At 38.6% G+C, this 18,595-nt stretch overlaps 2 protein-coding genes across 4 annotated transcripts in view; both read left to right on the forward strand.

Moving 5' to 3' along the window:
- LOC128814170 (GTP-binding protein 10-like) overlaps window positions 1-9,056 on the forward strand; it is a 60,126-nt gene extending 51,070 nt beyond the window's left edge. For both annotated transcript variants that reach the window (XM_053989779.1, XM_053989775.1), the window contains 6 exons: window positions 1,397-1,470; window positions 2,410-2,462; window positions 5,332-5,439; window positions 6,004-6,081; window positions 7,007-7,130; window positions 7,851-9,056. In XM_053989779.1, coding sequence (XP_053845754.1) covers window positions 1,397-1,470; window positions 2,410-2,462; window positions 5,332-5,439; window positions 6,004-6,081; window positions 7,007-7,130; window positions 7,851-8,080 — 667 coding nt within the window. In that variant the 3' untranslated portion in view covers window positions 8,081-9,056. The remainder of the gene's footprint in view (window positions 1-1,396; window positions 1,471-2,409; window positions 2,463-5,331; window positions 5,440-6,003; window positions 6,082-7,006; window positions 7,131-7,850) is intronic.
- A 788-nt stretch (window positions 9,057-9,844) lies between these two features.
- On the forward strand, window positions 9,845-18,277 carry CLDN12 (claudin 12). Of its 2 annotated transcripts, none has more exons than XM_053989793.1 (3): window positions 9,845-9,921; window positions 12,179-12,246; window positions 14,290-18,277. In XM_053989793.1, exon 3 carries the CDS (start codon window positions 14,318-14,320, stop codon window positions 15,053-15,055), a length of 738 nt encoding a protein of 245 aa, XP_053845768.1. In that variant the 5' UTR covers window positions 9,845-9,921; window positions 12,179-12,246; window positions 14,290-14,317; the 3' UTR covers window positions 15,056-18,277. The 2 variants fall into 2 exon arrangements, with proteins under 2 accessions (XP_053845768.1, XP_053845777.1); XM_053989802.1 differs by lacking the exon at window positions 9,845-9,921 and adding an exon at window positions 11,047-11,068.
- The last annotated feature ends 318 nt before the right edge of the window (window positions 18,278-18,595 follow it).

Here is an 18,595-nt window from a genome sequence, read left to right on the forward strand (position 1 = left end):
TTAGGTACAGGTTGTGATGTGTTAGTCTAGGTTGCAATTTAAACTTCAAAGAACATAATCTACTTCAGTGGAAACAAAGTGTTTTCTCGAGTATATGACCAGAGTAACCTTCTGGAATGTCTTTAAGGCACCTTTCAACATCAGAGTATATGAAAACTGCACTCAATAGTTTCCCTATTATAACAAAGAGTCATTAGGTTGCTTTCTTTTTTTTAAGAAAGATTTATGTACAGCCGCTTTAAAAAGGCCTGTAATAGAGTACCAGCCTTGTTAACAGGCCATGGTTTTCCATGTATTCAAGTGGAGACTATGTGGTTTTCTATGAGACACCTGCCTTTCTGTCTTGTCACTGTGTTGAGTTGACTGTAGACAGAGTTTTCTTTGATCATTCTGAGATGAATATTTGTGAATTTGACTAGAATACAAGTCTTGTGTGGACTTTCTGGATGGAGTATGTGCTAAGAATAAGGACTGTAGTCTACCTTTGGATGTCAGGATTAACTTCAAGTTTCACATGGATCAAAGCTATTGTGCCTTTTCCAGCTCAGGTTAATCTTTAAAAAAAGTAGGTGTTACAATTTCAGTCTTAGGTTTTCATTTCAGTGGGTAGATGTATTCTGTGAAGAAGCTTTTGTAAAAGCTGGTGCTCACACTTTTGTAAAAGCTGGTGCTCACACTTTTGTTGTAGGATGCAGGTATAACTATCCCTTGTAAAGTGAAGATGTTATAACAGACAGGTGTGCACAGACCAGCTCCTAGGTGTTCTTTTAGGTTTACTTGGTAGCAGAACAGGTTAGTACTAATTTCAGGATCCCTCATACAACTGCCTTAAAACCACACATAAACTGTGCACGTGTGTGTCTATATACACAGTCTCACTCTGAGTTTACATTTGCTTTGCTATGTTAGATAAACTCTAGCATAGGTATCATTGGTACTTAAAGTGTAGACTTCCATAAACCCTGATGTGTCTGCTAAGAGACTGTAAATCCAACTGGTAAGATATATTTGCATGACAGCTTTTTAGAATGCAAGCATAATTTACAAAACTAGGTATAGCACGTGAAGAGTGAATCCAGGTATACCTGGATGGTAATGCTGTATTTCTGTCTGAGTGACTTTGAAAGATTTCTCTTAAATATATTACACATATATTTACATAACTCTTCTGCCTGCATCCTTAGGAAGCATTGTTGGATTTAGAAAAATTATCCAGATTTGATGTAAAAAAGTAAATCATAATGATCTGGGGCTTGTTTGTTTTGTAAAAAAATCCAATAGTCTGAGTAAATGAGTGCAAAAATGAGTTGATAGCATCGAAGAATATGTTTGGAAATAAATATACAGGAAACATATAGGTGTTTATTCAGTGTATCAATCCTGACTTTCATTCTAGGTTTCCAAATGCGGGAAAGTCATCCTTATTAAGCAAGATTTCTCATGCCAAACCTGAGATTGCAAATTATGCATGTAAGTTCATACTCTAGAGCAGTAGTATTTCCCGAGAGCAAGAAGTCTTTTTGCTGACTTGCTTATGGTAAAAGTTTATAAATAAAGAATAAGGTAGCAATGTTGCTTGGCTTTTTAATTATAAGAAATACTTCAAGGAGATACTTGCTGCCTCAGTGTCCAGTTCCTTTACTCATCTCAGTTTTTCATGTATACACCCCCATAATGCTTCAACCTGTTAATGTAGGGTCTATTTAACATTTATTTTTGTCTCAGCCCCTTTTATTGCAACTGAGACTCTCTGTGGTGTGTAATATCCTCAGGCTACAGAATATGTACTGTCAAGTTCCTTTGCCTGAATATATTGTATGCTTTAGAACTTGCTACCACTTGCAACTGAGAAGATTTTGGGGTTTTAATCTGTCCACTGAAAAATAGACAGAAATTTTTTGTGGTTTTTCTGTCAGTAAGTTCAAATTTATTGTCTGATCTTCTTTAATTAAAAAGTAAGAGTGCTAGTACTAATAATTCCTACTGACCTTTTTGCACCTTTCCCAATTCTCTTCAGCCTTTTCTCAGTTTGAAGAGTCCTATCTCACTTTACCTTTCATTGTTTTATCCCTGTTTGGAAGCTAATCCATAGTCTAGGTAATAGTTTTTGGGTCTGAGACTTCTTTACCTTCACTGTTCCCATTTTGGGATGACTGGAGCAGAAATGCAGAAAGAGATAAGACTTGGTGAAGCACTGGATTTTTGTGGTCTAATTTTCATCTATTTTATTTTGCTTTTTCTTTATTCCTTTTCCTTATTATTTATTTATAGATTTCCTTTTTTTGCTACTGCACATTTGTTTAATTTAAATACACTGAGAAAGTTCTACAATATTTAAATGTTTTGTAACTTTAACATATTTTTTAATGTTAAAACCAGTTTTGTTTTCTTCATGTCCCCTTGCCACAGTCACAACAATACAGCCTGAACTAGGAAAGATCGTGTATGCTGATTATAAGCAGGTTGGTATGAAACTTCACTCTGATTGTTTGTTAAAGTTATATGGAGTGACTACTTATGTTGCTTAACAGAATTTCAGAAAGAGAATGAAAACTTGTAGGTATTTTCATATGTGTATCCATAATGTGCACATGTCAAATGCAAATACACTGGCTTAACAGGAGTTGTGAGAAAAGTACTGTTTTATGAAGTAATAATAAGAGAGTTTCATAGCCAAATACAGTATTATGATGTAGAACTTATTTCAAGTCACTTTAATAAATAGCTTGTCATTTTCCCTTACCTTCTTTCTGTGGTTCTAATCCTGGCTTACAATCTTAGAGGTATGAAATTGTTTATGGAATTGAGAGTGCTGTGTCCTAGTATACTCTTAAAAGTTTAGGACTTGGAAAAAAATCACTGTTTCAGAGACCAGCCTGTTATTTTTATTTAGAAGAAGCAAATTTCTTGCAAGTTGCCTGTACAGAGAGCTCTGGACTGAGTGAGTAATTTTCAGAATGCAAACAGTGGCAGATTTGTACAATAGCTGAAGATCTACTTGAGTGAATGGCAGGGAGTTTTGTGATTTTAACTGTGCTACTGTAACTTCTTGTTATGACTTTCAATGTTGACTGTTCTTTCTTTTAGTATATTTTTTTTGTCTTTGTGGGGTTTTTGTTGGTTTGGTTTGTTTTTTGGGGCGTAGGGTTTTTTTTTGTTTGGTGGGTTGGGTTTTTTAATTAAAAACTGAAATAGTATGACTTGATAGTGATTACCTGAACAGCCAGGATAGTGCACTACCTGAGACGTCAGACAGCTGGGTCCAGTTCCTTTTGTGGTAGGCTGTGGTTGTGAAAGACTGGTGGACTTATGGCCCTACCACTTAAATTTTTGTGAAGTCTGCTCCACCCAGCTTCTTCAGATAAAAGTTGTCAGATAATTGTGTGGTGCCTGGAATTCTTTCTACAGTATCCACTGATGGGGAAACCAGTGCTAAATGAGACTAGAGATGCTAATAGATTTTGGACCCCAGCTTCACTTAAAAGTTGCAGCAAACATTTTCATTCCTCAAGCTTAAATCTTCTTTGATGTGCTTTTACTTTGTTTTTGAAGTGTATGATACATGCAGCACTGTACTCATCACTTTGAAGATAAAAGGCGAGTGCATTAAAGGGTTTCAGATAAGTTAACCAGAAAAACATAACCCTCAGATATGAAAAGATAAAAAAGTACTGTTTTTGCTTTCAGAACTGATAATGCTAGGGAGATTCAGTAGCTGATGCTTGAAACCTTCATTTAACAAACTTCAAATAAAGTGCATATTAAAGAAAGTAAGTTTAGTTTGTCTGGTCCCCTGTAGAGATGCAATATGTCTTAAGGGAATTTTTTTAAATATATTCATTTTATCTGGTAGTTTAGGTTAGCTTATCCTAGAAAGCTGTGCTGCAAATAAACGGGATTTTTCATAATCCTTTCAAAAAACTGCCATGAATGAGGATCTCTTGCTCATACTGGTGTATTTTTCTTCAGCAAGAGATCTACTTGCACTCCTGCCTTTCTTTTCTGAAGTTTTTTTCTTACCACAGCCAGTGATTCTTATTGTTGGCCATTTCTACAGTTCATGGTTTTTATACCACAGTGTTGGGGGCTATATAGGAACTATATGGACAAAATACCTGTTTTCTGAAGTCAAGGGAACTAGGGGTTGTTATCACAGGGAATTTCTGGGAATATGAGGAAGTACTCTCCATAATGCAACTGCTGAAACCAAAACATAAGCAATGTAATTAAGAGCAATAATTGAGGTGTCTTTCCTGTATTACTCAAAGGACAGTGACTCATGTTTTCCTACAGAACATTGATATTTTTAAAGAGATATGTAACAATTTGCTCATTTTATCTTAGTACAATATAAAAAAAGAAAATATGTGCAAGTCTCCTAGTGCTGTCTGTCATTACTGCTTGGAAAAAAAAAGGACACAGAAGTAGAGTACCTGAGTTGGGTTTCAGGTCTCAGTACCAGAGCAGAATTATGTACATTTTCTACCAGAGTATCTAAACTCCCTTCTGCAATAAGTAGCAGACTGGAAATTTTATGGTATGCTGGCTTCAGGCATTGTTCAATTTAATCCGGTTGCTGTCTAAATGGGCATTAGATAGATTTGAAGACCCTACCACTTCCTTCACTCTGTCTTAGCTTTCCTTCTTTCCTTCACTCTGTCTTAGCTTTCTGTGACTTACTGAGTAGCTATTTTGGGGGTTTCAGTATCATTCTGCTCTTTTTTTTGGTCTTCCTCAGCTGTCCAACAGCCCTCTCAACCAGCTGAAAAAAATGACAAGGTCTCTGACCATTGTGGCAGTCTTTGCTGGGCTCTGCCTGGAAGCTGATTGATTAATCAAAGTCTCATTTGAGCTGAAGAGCAGAAATCAAATTCTTGTATCTTCTTCTGCTCAGGAGAGCAGTGTTAAGTGGGTTTGTATTTGGAGTAATGATACTCTGTAGCCACAAGGAACAGACTTTATTTGCTTTCTCAGTGACAGTTTGAATTCTACACAAATGTGATAGCCTAAGCTGCTCACCTTTCAGAGTCTGTTTTATTCTCAGGTAATAGCTAAATTTTGTAAGATCTCTGCTGAGGTATTATTACCCTCTGTTTTGTACTTTGCAGACAGCTATAAGAAATAGACAGGGGGAACATGAGGAGCACCAAGTCTGTGCAATAGCAGCATTTTGTTTAATCTGCCTCTAATGATAGATTGTATTGAAACAGCCAATGCATATTATTTTGTCTGTGTTCTTTTGTTTATGTAGAATGATAATCACTGTTGACAGTTTAAAGTCCCTGGGTTTGCTTACTGGAAGTATTTTGTTTAAAACTTTTGTTTTCCTAGATTTCAGTAGCTGATCTCCCAGGACTGATTGAAGGTGCACATGCAAACAAAGGAATGGGCCACAAATTTCTCAAACATGTAGAGAGAACCAAGCAGCTTCTCTTAGTTGTAAGTTAAATAAGATGTACAGTTTATTGAAATCAAAGTGCAATAAATGAAATATATCTCAATTGCAATATAGTTGGAATTAAGAAAATAAGTTATAATTTGCATGATTATGATAAATACAGCTGTAATTGTGTTTACAGAATGGACCACTCAAATGACTAATGATAAATTAAGTAGAATTCTTAAGTTTATCACTTAAATTTATCACTGAAAATTTATCATTGAAAATTTCTTAAGTAGATTCTTAAGTAGAATTTATCATTGAAAATTTCCAATTAATTTAGAACAATGAAGTGTTCCAAGCATAACAAAAGCATGATTTTTTTTTTCTGCAAAATTCCTGTAAGAAGTTTAAAAACCAGACCTTTGAGAAACACTGTATCAGAATTAAGCAGTTTGTGCCTCCAGTGTACGATGTTTCTTTGCTGTATAGTTTCCTCTGTTACTTGGCCAGGAGTGAGCAAATTGCCATGGACATTCTAGGGCAAAGTACTTGATGGAGAGTACCTTGATATTGTAACATAATTTTACACCACAAAACTTGTTTTTATGTAACTTTTTCAGGTTGATATTTCTGGGTTTCAGCTGTCTATGAAGACTCAGTTCAGAACAGCCTTTGAAACGATATTGCTTCTAACAAAGGTATGTTCTCATCTTCCTATGTGACAGTTGTAGTTATGTGTTGAGTCAAGAAAATGGCTCAGTTTTGATCAAGAAACATTCAAATGTCAGTTTGTCTTCTGGATTTATAATATAAGGCCAGTGAACAAAGAGATTCTCCAAAATGATAAAGTCTTTATTTTCACTTGTCCAGGTTAAACCGCTCTAGTTTATGTTGGGTACCACATAATTATTAATAGAATTGATTAATCTATGCAGCATGTGGGATATTTCTTACAGTCAAGTAAAGGTAAAAAGACATATCATTTTCAGTTCTCCAATCCACTAGCATTTCAAGAAGTAGAAATATGTGGTTACAGTTAAAGCCCTGCCTTGATGCCCTTACTGCATAGACCAGCATAGGTAAGACATCAGGCCCCAGCTTTGCAGACATTCACTGTTTCCATCTCTCAACTATGCTTCTGCTTAAAATTATACATATTATGTAACTTTAAATTTATCTCTGTGTGACTTAAGTTGATGAATCTTCTAAATTTCATGTATTGCTGTTTAGTTTATTCAGGTTGTGATTTTCTAATATTAAATTGTTCAAGAATTATAACACTATCCAATTTATTATGTTTTATAGGTCTGAAGTTTTTCTGAAATTGATTTTGTGTTCATGAATGTCAGAATAAACAAAAACCAAAACTCTCATTCTTTTTGTAAGAGGCATTTCAGAATGAGCTAGCCTTTTTACCTGAAAGCAAAAAAATGGCTGAATCATTTAACATTATTTTCTCCTGTGCTTTAATATATCAGCTTTGAGCACCTGAGTCAACCTCGCAGCTGCTTGGGCAAGAAGGGCTATTTGGGCAATTAAACAAATGCAAGAGGAGATGTAAAATTGAAGTAGCCCTTGTTAAAAGACAAATACTTACTAAGGGAAATTTACTTTTCTTTTAAGGAACTGGAGCTGTACAAAGAGGAACTTGTAACAAAGCCTGCACTTCTTGCCATTAATAAAATGGATTTGCCTTGTGCAAAGGATAACTTGGATGAACTCATGACACAACTACAGAATCCTCAGGGTAAATGAAATTCCAGCAACAACTGTCATCAAAAGTAGTTGTAACATCTCATATGGATAACTCTGCATTGGCAGAGTTGTTTGAAACTGAAGTCAGCTATTAATTTTTTTATTTGAACGTATGTTTAAAATTACTTCCTGCATTTAGAGCTCTGTTTATATGAATTTGTAATGGCTTCACTGTTGGGAAAGGATTGTAATAAAATAGAGATATCCCAGATGATCTTTCCCAACCATGATATGGGAGAATAATTTTGCAGTCTAGGTGTCTGGAAAAAGAGTAACCTCCATAGAAGGTCCCCTTATAGGCACTGACATATATACCATTGGCCTAAACACATGAAAATTCTGGACAGGTCTGTGTAGGTTTACTTCAATCTTGCAATTACATTCAGGTGAATTGCTTTCTCTTTCCTGGAGTGTGTAGAAACCAGAAAGGCTTAAGACCATATTCTCCCATATTCTGCAGCTTGGGATTTCTGTGTACTCGTTGGAAGTGTATAGAATCTTCTCATGGCAGCATTAAGAATGGTATAACTGCTATATTACTGCTTGTCTTCTGAGATTCTAGAAGACTAATTAAGCAGGTAATATGTATATTAATTGCTGTTTATAACTGTAATTTATTAAAGTTTATTTTCTGCATTTAATGGGATTTTAGGGGCTTTGTAGTGATACAGTATTTGGGGATTGTGCTAACTCTTTTAATACAATTTTTCAGACTTCTTTCATTTACTAGAGCAAGAAATGATTCCAGAAAATACTCTTGAATTCAGAGAAGTGATTCCTATATCTACATTTACTGGAGAAGGAATTGAGGAACTCAAAACATGTCTAAGAAAATCCATAGATGAGCAAGCAGAGCAGGTGAATGAAGAATACCGGAAAAAGAAACTCCTGCTTTTACGGACTTCCAAAGAAGAACAAATGAATAGAAGCTGGCATTCCTGAATGGATCCAGCACATTTTAATATTTTAACTATGCACATGAGGCCTTTGTTGTGCAGACCTTCCATTTAATTGTTCTCTCTTCCATATTTGTCTGCTTCCCTCCATTTGTTTTGGCACTTGGGTTGGGCCCAGTGGGGAAAGAGACAAGGTGTTTTTTTAATTTATGTTGCCTACGAAGCTCAACAATATAAAGACCAAAGTATGTGTAACTCAAAGCACTGCTTAACAACTGCTGATTCCTGGAATATTTTTCGGCAAGTGAGAGGAATGGAGGGAGTATAACTTGCACAAAGGAGCAAGTTCAACAACTCTAGGTGTCCTGTGGGCAAGAGAAGAACCAAGGGGAGTTTTTGATGGAGGAATTTTCCAGGGTCTGGGCCTTCTAAGGTGAACCAGTTCTGTTGTTGTGACAGGCATTGGATTGTTGGGGTTTTGTTTGTTTTAAGGATTTAAAGGAAAACACATATCAGTGGCTGCTAGGAAGTAACTTGCAGGAGCACAAAAAGCAAGACTGATTTGTAATGCTGCAGGTTTTTTTGACACCTGCTGGTGCCTATTGTAGTCATCTTAGTTGTATACATCCTGATTCCAAACTTGTGATTCCCTCCTTTTATGGAGTTGTTGGGTTTATGTTACGTTTCGGTGAAGAAAACTGCTTCTTCTCAACAGAGCTATACATTTTTGGAAATATTTAATGTTCTAGATTTTGTATTATAAGAAGGCACACTCACATTTTAATTTAAAAAAAGTTAGAAGTCCTTTATTGTCAGGGTGGTTTCTACTTTAAAGCTATTAAATTGCTTGTAAAGCAAAAAAAGATTGAATACATCAAAGCCTTCTAGTTTGGTCTAGTTTTGTTTTGTAATATATGTATCATACCCTGCTTCTTTAAATTTTGTTAAAGCAGTCACTGGGAAGAAAGGTATTGTTTCTCATAATGCATTTATTTTATCATTGGTATTGGTTCTTACTGTGATTTTCCTCTAATTTTACTGTGTTTGGGGCTAATATGCTTTCCCTAATGCGAAGAATAGGCTGTCAATTTTTAATACTCCGTTTTACAGAATTGCAGAATCAGTTAGGTTGGGAAAGACCTGTGAGATTGAGTCCATCCAATGACCGAACACCACTTTGTCAACTAGACCACGGCATTCAGTGCCGTGTCCACTGTTTCCTTAAACACCTCTACCTTCCATCTTCCTGGGCAGCCCGGTACCCTTTCTGTGAAGAAATTCCTCGTGATGTGCAATCTGAATCTGCCCTGGTACCGACTGAGGCCATCTCCTCTCATCCTGTTGCTGGTTGCCTGGGAGAGGAGAAACCGACCCCCGCTACAACCTCCTTTCAGGGGGTTGTAGAATGATAAAATCACCCCTGAGCCTCCATTTCTGCAGGCTATTTCATAGCTGATAATAGCATTTTGTTTTTTCCAGACTTTGTGAACACACCGATCTTAACCTCACTCATTAAGGGGGGGAGTGGGAGTGTGTTTGGACTAAGAGGCAGCATGGCGTGACTGCAGCTGTCCGCCGTGGGCCGTAGCTACCTGCCGCAGTCGGGTTCCTCCCACCTGCGGTCAGTTGCCTTATCGGAGGGACGTGTTTTGGAGCACCGGCGTTGCCGGCCCAGCTCGCGGAGCTCTGCGCTCCTGCGGGCAGCGGAGAGCCCCGAGCGGGCGGGCGCGGCCGGGCGGCCGGCAGCTCTGGTGCGCGGGGCCGGGCCCGCACTGCGCCGGCGCCGCCCCCCGCCCCACAAGGCCCCGCGCGGCCGCGGCCTCCCCTCAGCGCGGCGGCTCCGCGGCCGGAGCGGCGGCCATGGCGCCTCCTGTGCGCGGCGGCAAGGTGAGCGGGCACGGCCCCGGCACGGCCATCCCGGGCCCTGCGGCGCTTCCCGGCTCCCCGCGAGTCCGGGATCGCACTGCGGCAGGCTCGGAGCGCTGTCGCGGGCGGGGATCGGCGGTGCTCCGCGGGGGGATGCTGTTTGTTCTGTCCGTGCGTCAGCTGCTCTTCCCGATTCAGTCGGAAAAATAATTACCCCTGCTCCAAGTTTTTCTTGGAAGTTCTAATCTGTTAGCTAGGATCGTTAATTCTAACCCGGTACATCTATATTTAATTTTAAAAGGAGTTTTGGAGAGCGTGGAACTGCATGATTGATTCCCAGAATTTAAAAAAAAAAAAAGAGTGGTGGTATTGGTTCTGAACCAATCCCTTGAAACTGGTGAGCTTTAGGCCTCCAGTTTCTGGTGGCCAGTTAGTCAAAACTCATTAAAAAATTTAAACTGCTCATGCTGTTGTGGATAGTTAGGCAACTGTTTGTGTTGATAAATTATTCTGTGACTTCTCTCCTACAGGGCTTTACAAAACAGTGATGCTTCCCAGACCGTGGTCTTCTCAAGGCCATGCAAGGGAACAGAGCTGGTTTTACTCATTTCTGAATTTTGTCTATAGTAAATGTGCTTTTTGTCGTCTTTTTTTTCATTTTTTTATCTTGTGGGCCTTTAATGATTTACCAGTTTTTAACCAGCTTCAGCCAGCATGTCTTGTTACAGCAACATGGATCTTTAGAATAGGGGGTAAAATCTGTCACTATTAAGGGGTGCTATTAGGACTGGTAGCTTCTGTGGATCAGATATAAGAGCTTTGCACAGTACAGCTTTAAAATCCTTGGGATGGAAGAAGCTGAAGCCAAGAATTTAAGGCAAGGCAGGGTTTTATCTGGCCAAAATGTGCTTTCTTCCCTTGGACAACTAGTTGACAAGTGGCTGAGGTCCCTAGTTGTTCAACACCACCAGGGATAGACATTAAAATCAGATGGACTAAAGAGAGGAAGAGAAAACCAAAAGAAACTCCATGTCTGCAGAAATGAGTTTGGTATTGGGGAATATGCCGTAGCTGCTCTGCATCTGTTTATTACAACACAGGTTTCATCATTTAATGGGAGGGACTCCTGGCTGGGCACAGCTCCCTTTGACAGCTTTGTTTGCCTTCGGTAATTTTCCACTTAATTATGTTGTTATGGTTGTTCATGGGTGTGAACCTGCAGAGGGAGGTCTGCGTGTTTATCTTGGCTTGGGCTACAAAGTGCACAGACAGCTTGAAAATTCATCAATGATGTTAGTGAACAAAAGCTGCTGCTTCAAGCTGTGCATCTGCAGTTGTGTCTTATGTGCAGTAGTATTTGTATCAATGAGTTTCCAAATCTGAAGCCCTCTTTCTCATTCAGTGAAAAAATTGGGGTTCATGACTGTGTTGTAAAGTCTCTTTCTTGCCTAGACAATTTGATAGAAGAATTTCTTTGATGTTTTTGTAGGTGATGGAGCCTATTCATATGTGAATTTTATAATATTTCAGGGTTTGATATAGGTAGAATACACTCTGTCTTTGCACATGTTAGCCCAACAAACTCGCCTTTAGGTTGTAAACTTTAACAGTTGCATACTGACATACACGGAGGTCTGATGGTGTCCAGTAGTAAAGTGATTTACTTATTATGACCTGCAGATTTGGTCTTGGGACTTAGATGTGGGTGTAGAAAATCCACAAGAGGATCTTTTCCTCTGGAAAAGCTGGACAGCCATAGAAAAGTCATTACCAGTGTTTCCTGATTTTCTCCAATTTCCTTGAAACCTTCCTGTAGAAGGCAGGAAGGAAAAGAGACCCACAAGATATATAAACAATTTAGAGCTTGTCGTTTGTTTTCTGACATGAAATAATCATTGCACCCTTTCCTCACTGCTGGTTAAGTGCAGCCTTGAACCTAACATCTGCAGTAATCATTCTATATGACTTACGGATTTTTTGCTAAAAACATAAAATTCAGGATCCAAACTCTGTGTCTTGGAACACCCATGAGAGAAGCAGTTTTTTGCACCTTTGTCTTTTGAGATGAATAGATAGAGAACAAGCTCTGGAGAGAAAAACTGAAGAAAGAAAAAAAAAGTAGTTTGAGTTGTGTCTTTTAAATAAGAACAAATTGTAGAAGGTGATGGAGTTGGCCTAATAGCTGATATTCCTAATTCCTGAATTGCAGTGTAAATGCTGTTGCTAAAATTGCATTAAACAAATGTGATGTTGACTCTTTCTTTGTTTTGTTTCTTAGATCCAGTAACACCTCTTTTCCTACTTATAGAAGTTGCTAAGGTTTTTCTTGATTTGAGGACATTGCTGGTAAGTGCACTGAAGCCATCTAATTAAGGCAACATCTGTTTTGTTAGTGTCTTCATCAGGGATCTGAAGCTATAATTACAATCAAAGTCAGCAGTATTTGCAAGATGGGACAGGTCTCCCCTGATGGAAGGGATGGTGGGTAACTTGCCTATTTGCAGTAATCTACTACTGCAGATGAATTTTCATAAGCAGCAGGTATCTGAAAATGATCAGTCGTGTTTATTCCAGCTGGTTCACATATAGCTCTGTCTTGGAGTATGCCCTGTCTGCATGGAAGTTTTATCCAAGTAAAGGCAAGCTCTTTATGGAAGAGCAAAAGCATCAAGCTTGAGGAGAACAAAACATGATGCTATATTAGATTTACCCCTGAATTTCATTTGTTATAGTTCTATTTTCTTGCAAATTTATTGTTTTGACCTTACCGAAGCTAGGGTTAAGCATCATATTAAAATAATCATAATGCAAATACTTTTCTGGTCCCCTTACCATGGGGCTATCCTGTTAATGACCTGCCATCTGAAAAGTTTACTGCCATGGGAAGAGAAGCTTGCCCACACTCAACTATCCTTAGCAACAATATAATGCTGTCTGTTTGACAGATAAGGTAGTTTTTAGCATAAATGTGGTTGTCATTCTTTCCAGAATGCTTCTTTAGAATCTAGACTGTGATCAGCACTTAAAGTGTCCACATTCCAGTGCAATTCTTCAGTGTTAGATGGCATAAAATAATTGCCTAATGGTTTCTTAAGAAACAAATTGAACTTCATTTATTTGTCTATAAATCAATAGAATGCTGGCTAGTTGTATGGCTTGATAATGCTTTTAGTGTGCTTCCAGTATAAATGGGAATTCCTTATCTGAAAACTGGAGCTCCCTGGTCATTGGATGTTTGCAGGTATAAAAGGAAAGTGAGGGATCAGATCCAATTGCCTTTTTTTTTTGCAACCATGTCTATAACCTTTCTGTGATAAAGATACTCAGTTACTTGTATATGCATTAAGCAGAACTTCTGGTACTTAAAGAATTGGTTTATGACTTTGGACATTTGACAGATATGCACAGTGCAGTATAATAATTGGGAAGAAATTTCAGGAGAAGTTATAACTGAATGGCGCTCAGTGAGAATTTACAAAGTATCTGTTCATTTTTAGGTACTGTAATTCTTAGTGTCCAGCTTCAAGTACACTCTGGGGTAAATGCTCAGTGCCTGTTACGTATTAGGCTTCTTTGAAATATCTTTGTCATGCAGAGAAGGGATAACTGATAACTTGAATTGAGTCTTTTTTAAAGTTTTTGTTTGTTTAGTAAAGGCCCATCATTGAGACTGTTTTCAGCATCTCTGCAGGCAAGAGGCTATAGTGGGTATGCAGACAGTGGTTGTATTGAAAAGGAAGCAGTATTAACACTTGCTCTGGAGTGGAAAATGTGAAAGCTGAAAAGTCATCTGCTTTCTGTAATTGTTTGTGTGCTTGGACAGTTGATTCTGAAAGGGAGGAGTAGTGTGGCAGAACTGTTAGTTGCTGTTGATAAATTCATAGTAAGTTACTCAACAGAGCCTCCGCCACTATCTCGCAGCTCTTGTCAACAGTTTGGCCTATATAAAATGTGTATAACTGCCTACATATGCATTCCTTGCCAGTCTAATGATGCAGATTTTAAGCAACTCCCTTTTACTCATGCAGCAGCATGGTAGGACTAAGCATGCACTCTGATACTGTATCTGGGCTAAAGACAGGGAGCTGCCAGTTGAGGACAGGTGAACTTAAATCATGGCTGTGTAGACTCACAGATTCAAATGTGCTTCTTTTTCATCTTGAACACAGCGACTTCAGCAGTCTGTCAGCTGAGAAGTCATAAGTCTGTGAATAACCTGACATTTCATTAAAGCGTGAATGTAGTGGTTTTTAAGACAATGTTACCACTGTCTTAAGTGTGTCAGACAAAGAAGGTTCCACAGAGTTAGTGCCTACTAGCTTTCATCTAAGTTTATTAAAATCAAAAATCAACTGTGTCCATTGTTTTCATTTATGTTTTTCTTTTTAGTTGCAGGAAACAACCTCTGAGGGCAGATATGGGCTGCCGAGATGTTCATGCAGCGACCGTACTGGCCTTCCTCAGTGGAACAGCCTCAGTAGCTGGGCTCCTTGCAGCAGTTCTGCTTCCAAACTGGAGGCAGATGAGACTGTACACATACAACAAGAATGAGAGGAATGTGACCGTTTACACTGGACTCTGGATTAAGTGTGCGCGCTTTGATGGGAGCAGAGACTGTGTGATCTATGACCCACAGTGGTACACGGCTGTTGATCAGCTGGATTTGCGTGTTCTTCAGTTTGCCCTTCCTCTGAGTATGTTTACTGCTGTCTCAGCTCTGTTCCTCTGCATGATTGGCATGTGTAACACAGCCTTTGTATCGAGCGTGCCAAACGTCAAACTGGCCAAGTGCCTCGTAAACAGTGCAGGCTGCCATCTCGTGGCCGGCCTCTTGTTCCTGCTTGCCTGTGCCATTTGTCTCACTCCGTCCATCTGGGTCATTTTTTATAACAATTATCTGAACAGAAAATACGAGCCCGTCTTCAGCTTTGACATCTCTGTATTTATTGCCATTGCCAGTGCTGGCGGTCTGTTTTTCACTTCCATCCTGCTGTTCCTGTGGTACTGTGCATGCAAAAGCCTCCCTTCTCCTTTCTGGCAGCCCCTGTATTCGCACGCCCCCAGCATGCACAGCTATGCCTCTCAGCCCTACTCCGCACGTTCTCGCCTCTCTGCCGTAGAAATTGACATTCCTGTTGTGACACATTCATCTTAAGGAGACAAAGCCTTGGAAGCCAAGTTCTTGTGCTCATTCAAGCCATGAACGTTGCAGGCTTGATTCTCTGTGCTGCCGCATAATCCTTTGTAAACTCAAGTTTCCCAAGGTGCAAAGCTGTGGAGGCCTGAGTTCAGCAAGTCTGTTGCTGTTCTGGTCTGTTTGTTACTTCCAGACCACCTTTCTTTTTTTTTTTTTTTTTTTTTTTTTTTTTTTTTTTTTTTTTTTTTTTTTTCCCTTCTTTTTTTTTGACTCTGAGCTCTGAGTTGCAGTTGCTGCTAATACTGGGACAGTACACTAACAATTGTATGCATCCATCCTTTCGCTTGCTGATGTCAAAGGAGGTTTGAACATCTTTGAAATTTAATAAGCTATTCCTAGATTCCGATCTCATTGTAAGACCCTTGCACCTGTGTATTGTCCTGATGCAGGCAATGGAACTGGGTGTAAGGGATTCACTGAGTTTCTTGTTCATCCAGACCCACATATTGTAATATGTGATATCTGAAAAGGGTATTTGGCAGACTAATTCAGTTCTGTGCGCTGTTCTTTGTTTTTCACTGTACACACAAACAGATACCTGCTTTGGAACTTCTGTAACAGAATTAGTGCCAAATTACCCTTTATTTTCAAAGTAGCTGTCAGAAGGAATAAAACTGATTTAACTAAGAATGTTGTTCTGTGCTGTAATAGCATTTTGTGACTTACTGGAGGCTAGAAATCTTTTGTGAACTTTATTTCTAGTCTTTTTTTTACTAAGTTAGCAAATTCACTAGATCTATTTTGTGATTAAAACTAAAAAACACTAGTATTTAAAAATTGTGATAAGAACCTTGACTGTTTTATTTGAAGGCCTTCTTAAAAATGGATTTTCAAGTATGATATAAAGTGTTAAGTTCTGGAGAGAAATGTCACTCATTGCAAAAAGGGTTAGGAAAATCATAAAGAATTCTGAAGACTTAAGAAAGATTCTTTTGAAACACTGTATACAAGCTATAACAACATCTCTCTGAAAAGGGAATTATAACCCTGGGGAGAGATTTTTTAATCTAGATGTTTTTTTAAAAGTGTATATACAAGGAACAATGAGCTTGTGTTTTTTTCAGAGTTGATCTTTATGGTTGATGGACTTTTCATGCTGTAGCTTATTTCATTACTGATTAAGACTTAACCTTTTCAGCCTGGTTCTTTAACACCTTTCAAATTCAGCTATTTTAAAATCCAGTTATTTTGCCTGTTGCCACCTCATAAATGCAGAAAGTTTCCTATTCCTATTTTCTGTAAGATGAGATTTTGAATAACTTTTGAGGTTCAGCGTGTAGCTCTACAAGGATGAGGAGGGATTGTAAATTCCCAGCCTGGGATGTCTTTAAATCACTTTTTGCCTTCTAAAATACAGAGCAGCAGGTGAGCCCTAAGGATCCAAATTCTTCAATATGGGTTTTGACATTACTTGAAAATTTCATGATGGTGAGTTGAAGAGTGCTATAATTAAAGCAAGCATTTGATTCTCTCAGGTTTTGGTAAATTGAGATGTCATCCCAGTAAGGAAAGCTGTTTTGATTGGTGGCATTCTGGAGCTTAGTGGGTATTTGCATTTGATTAATCTCAGAAAAAAAATTGTATTTCTAAAAAAAATCAAATCTATTTCTTTAATTCCAGTTCTGAAAATTCATCCAAGGTCCTGAAAACCATTTAGTTTCCTCCTCCTGGTGTTAGAAATAGAAACAAGTACTGGACTGGTTAAACCTTGGTCTGTTAAAATTTGTGAAATAACAGTATGTAAAGAAGGATTGTGTTTTAGCTGGCAGATCTCAGACTTCAGTGGGCTGAAGGAGGAAGCTGATCTCTGTCATAATTCCCAGCATAGTCAGTAAAGTGACAGGCCATTAACATAGTGCTTGATTAAACAGCAGTCTTAAGGAATTACCACTGTAGACAATAAAGAATATGTAAGGAGGTATGCCTCTAAAGGCCTAAACATGATACTCTCTTAGGTTTACAGGGTATGAGAGTATGAAGTATCTTTTCTAATCAGATCATGACTTGCATGGGATTAGAACAGGCGTAATGACATGCAAGCCAGGTTTTTTTCTTCAAAACTCAACTTTGCTTTACTGTTAGTTTGGTTGTTCAACAGTGTTGCTGGTTTAGCTGCCCATATCCTTTAATGCCTTGTAAGGTCAAAGCAAAGGGGCCACTGGTTTGTGATTTAATGTCATCTTGCTTCTGCATCACTTCAGTGTCTTTTCTTCTTTGTGCCTTGCTTCAGTTATGCGTTGGCCAGTAAATGTTACAGTCAGCATCTGATACGCTCTTTGAGCCTGAATTTGCAAAGCATTTTGATAATTTTTAAGAGTTGATGATTATGTCTCTTGGTGACTTAAAAAGGAGCTGAATTTTCAGCATCTCCAGAACAAGAATGACAGCCTGGCAAACTGTTGCTTTCTACAAGAATATAAGTTTAGCCAGTGTTGTTTTCTGTGCACTTTAATAGCAGATGCCTCTGACAGCTCTTTTGTATTCTGACTTTGATTTTTATGCACAGAACTTTTAATTAGTATTTGCTGCTGCCTAAGCTGATAACTTGTTGCTTTGAAAATTGTGGATTTCCAAAAGTCAGAGATGAACGAGTTATGAAAAGTGGGGCTCCAGAAGATAATGGATTCCAGTGTAGGTTTCAGTTAGCAAAAAGACTGTTGCATCATGTTCTATGACTGAAGCATAGCTGGTTTTCTTTCATCAGTGCTGTTAATATGTTTCTGCTGGGTCCTAAGTGAAATTACCTGGAAGTGCTGTGCTGTATTTCCTTTGTTACAGAAAGACACGGCCAACCTGTGACACTTGAGCTGAGTGCCACTCCAACATTTTTTCTTGCTAAGGTTGCCATCGTGCTCAGCACCAAGCCTCCCTGGATTGGGAGGGAGCACATGTGTCCTGCAGGTATGTCTGCCAGGGAACAGCTTCTGGGGAGCAGTTAGCACCCCTGGCTCTGACCAGCTGCACCTTCCTGGGCACTGCTCTGTGCATGACAAGCACTTGGGGTCTTGAACAGAAAGATTTTAATTTGTAGCTTGTGCAGTAAGGTTGGGTGCTCTGGGATTACAGGAACCTGTATTTTTTCAAGTAGTTCCTGTCCAATTTCTTTAAATTGTGTTAAGTGTTGGTTCTTTTTATGTGAAACAGAAGATATGTATTTTTAATAAAAGAGTCTCATACAGATGCAGTTTTTTTTGATTAATTTTGTTGAAAACAGTAGCTACTAGAATGTGAAAGACTTTACCTTTTGATATTGATCACCAGACTATTTCAGATGCCTTAGGTTTAAAATATGTATACTGCATTTTAGATGCATAATTTTATAGGACTCCTGCTTTGAGTGAAACAAAATAATTTTTAAAAGCATTGCAAAACCCTAAACCAGCCCTTCTGAAAAGGAGGGATAAGTCAAACTCCTGCCCTCCCATCTGCTGTGCAGGATGTGCTGTCAGCTGGAGAATATGCTGCCTCCTGACCTGTGAAATTCATTTGGGCGTCCCA

This window comes from Vidua macroura, chromosome 1, assembly GCF_024509145.1.
Source record: "Vidua macroura isolate BioBank_ID:100142 chromosome 1, ASM2450914v1, whole genome shotgun sequence".
NCBI lineage: Eukaryota > Metazoa > Chordata > Aves > Passeriformes > Viduidae > Vidua > Vidua macroura.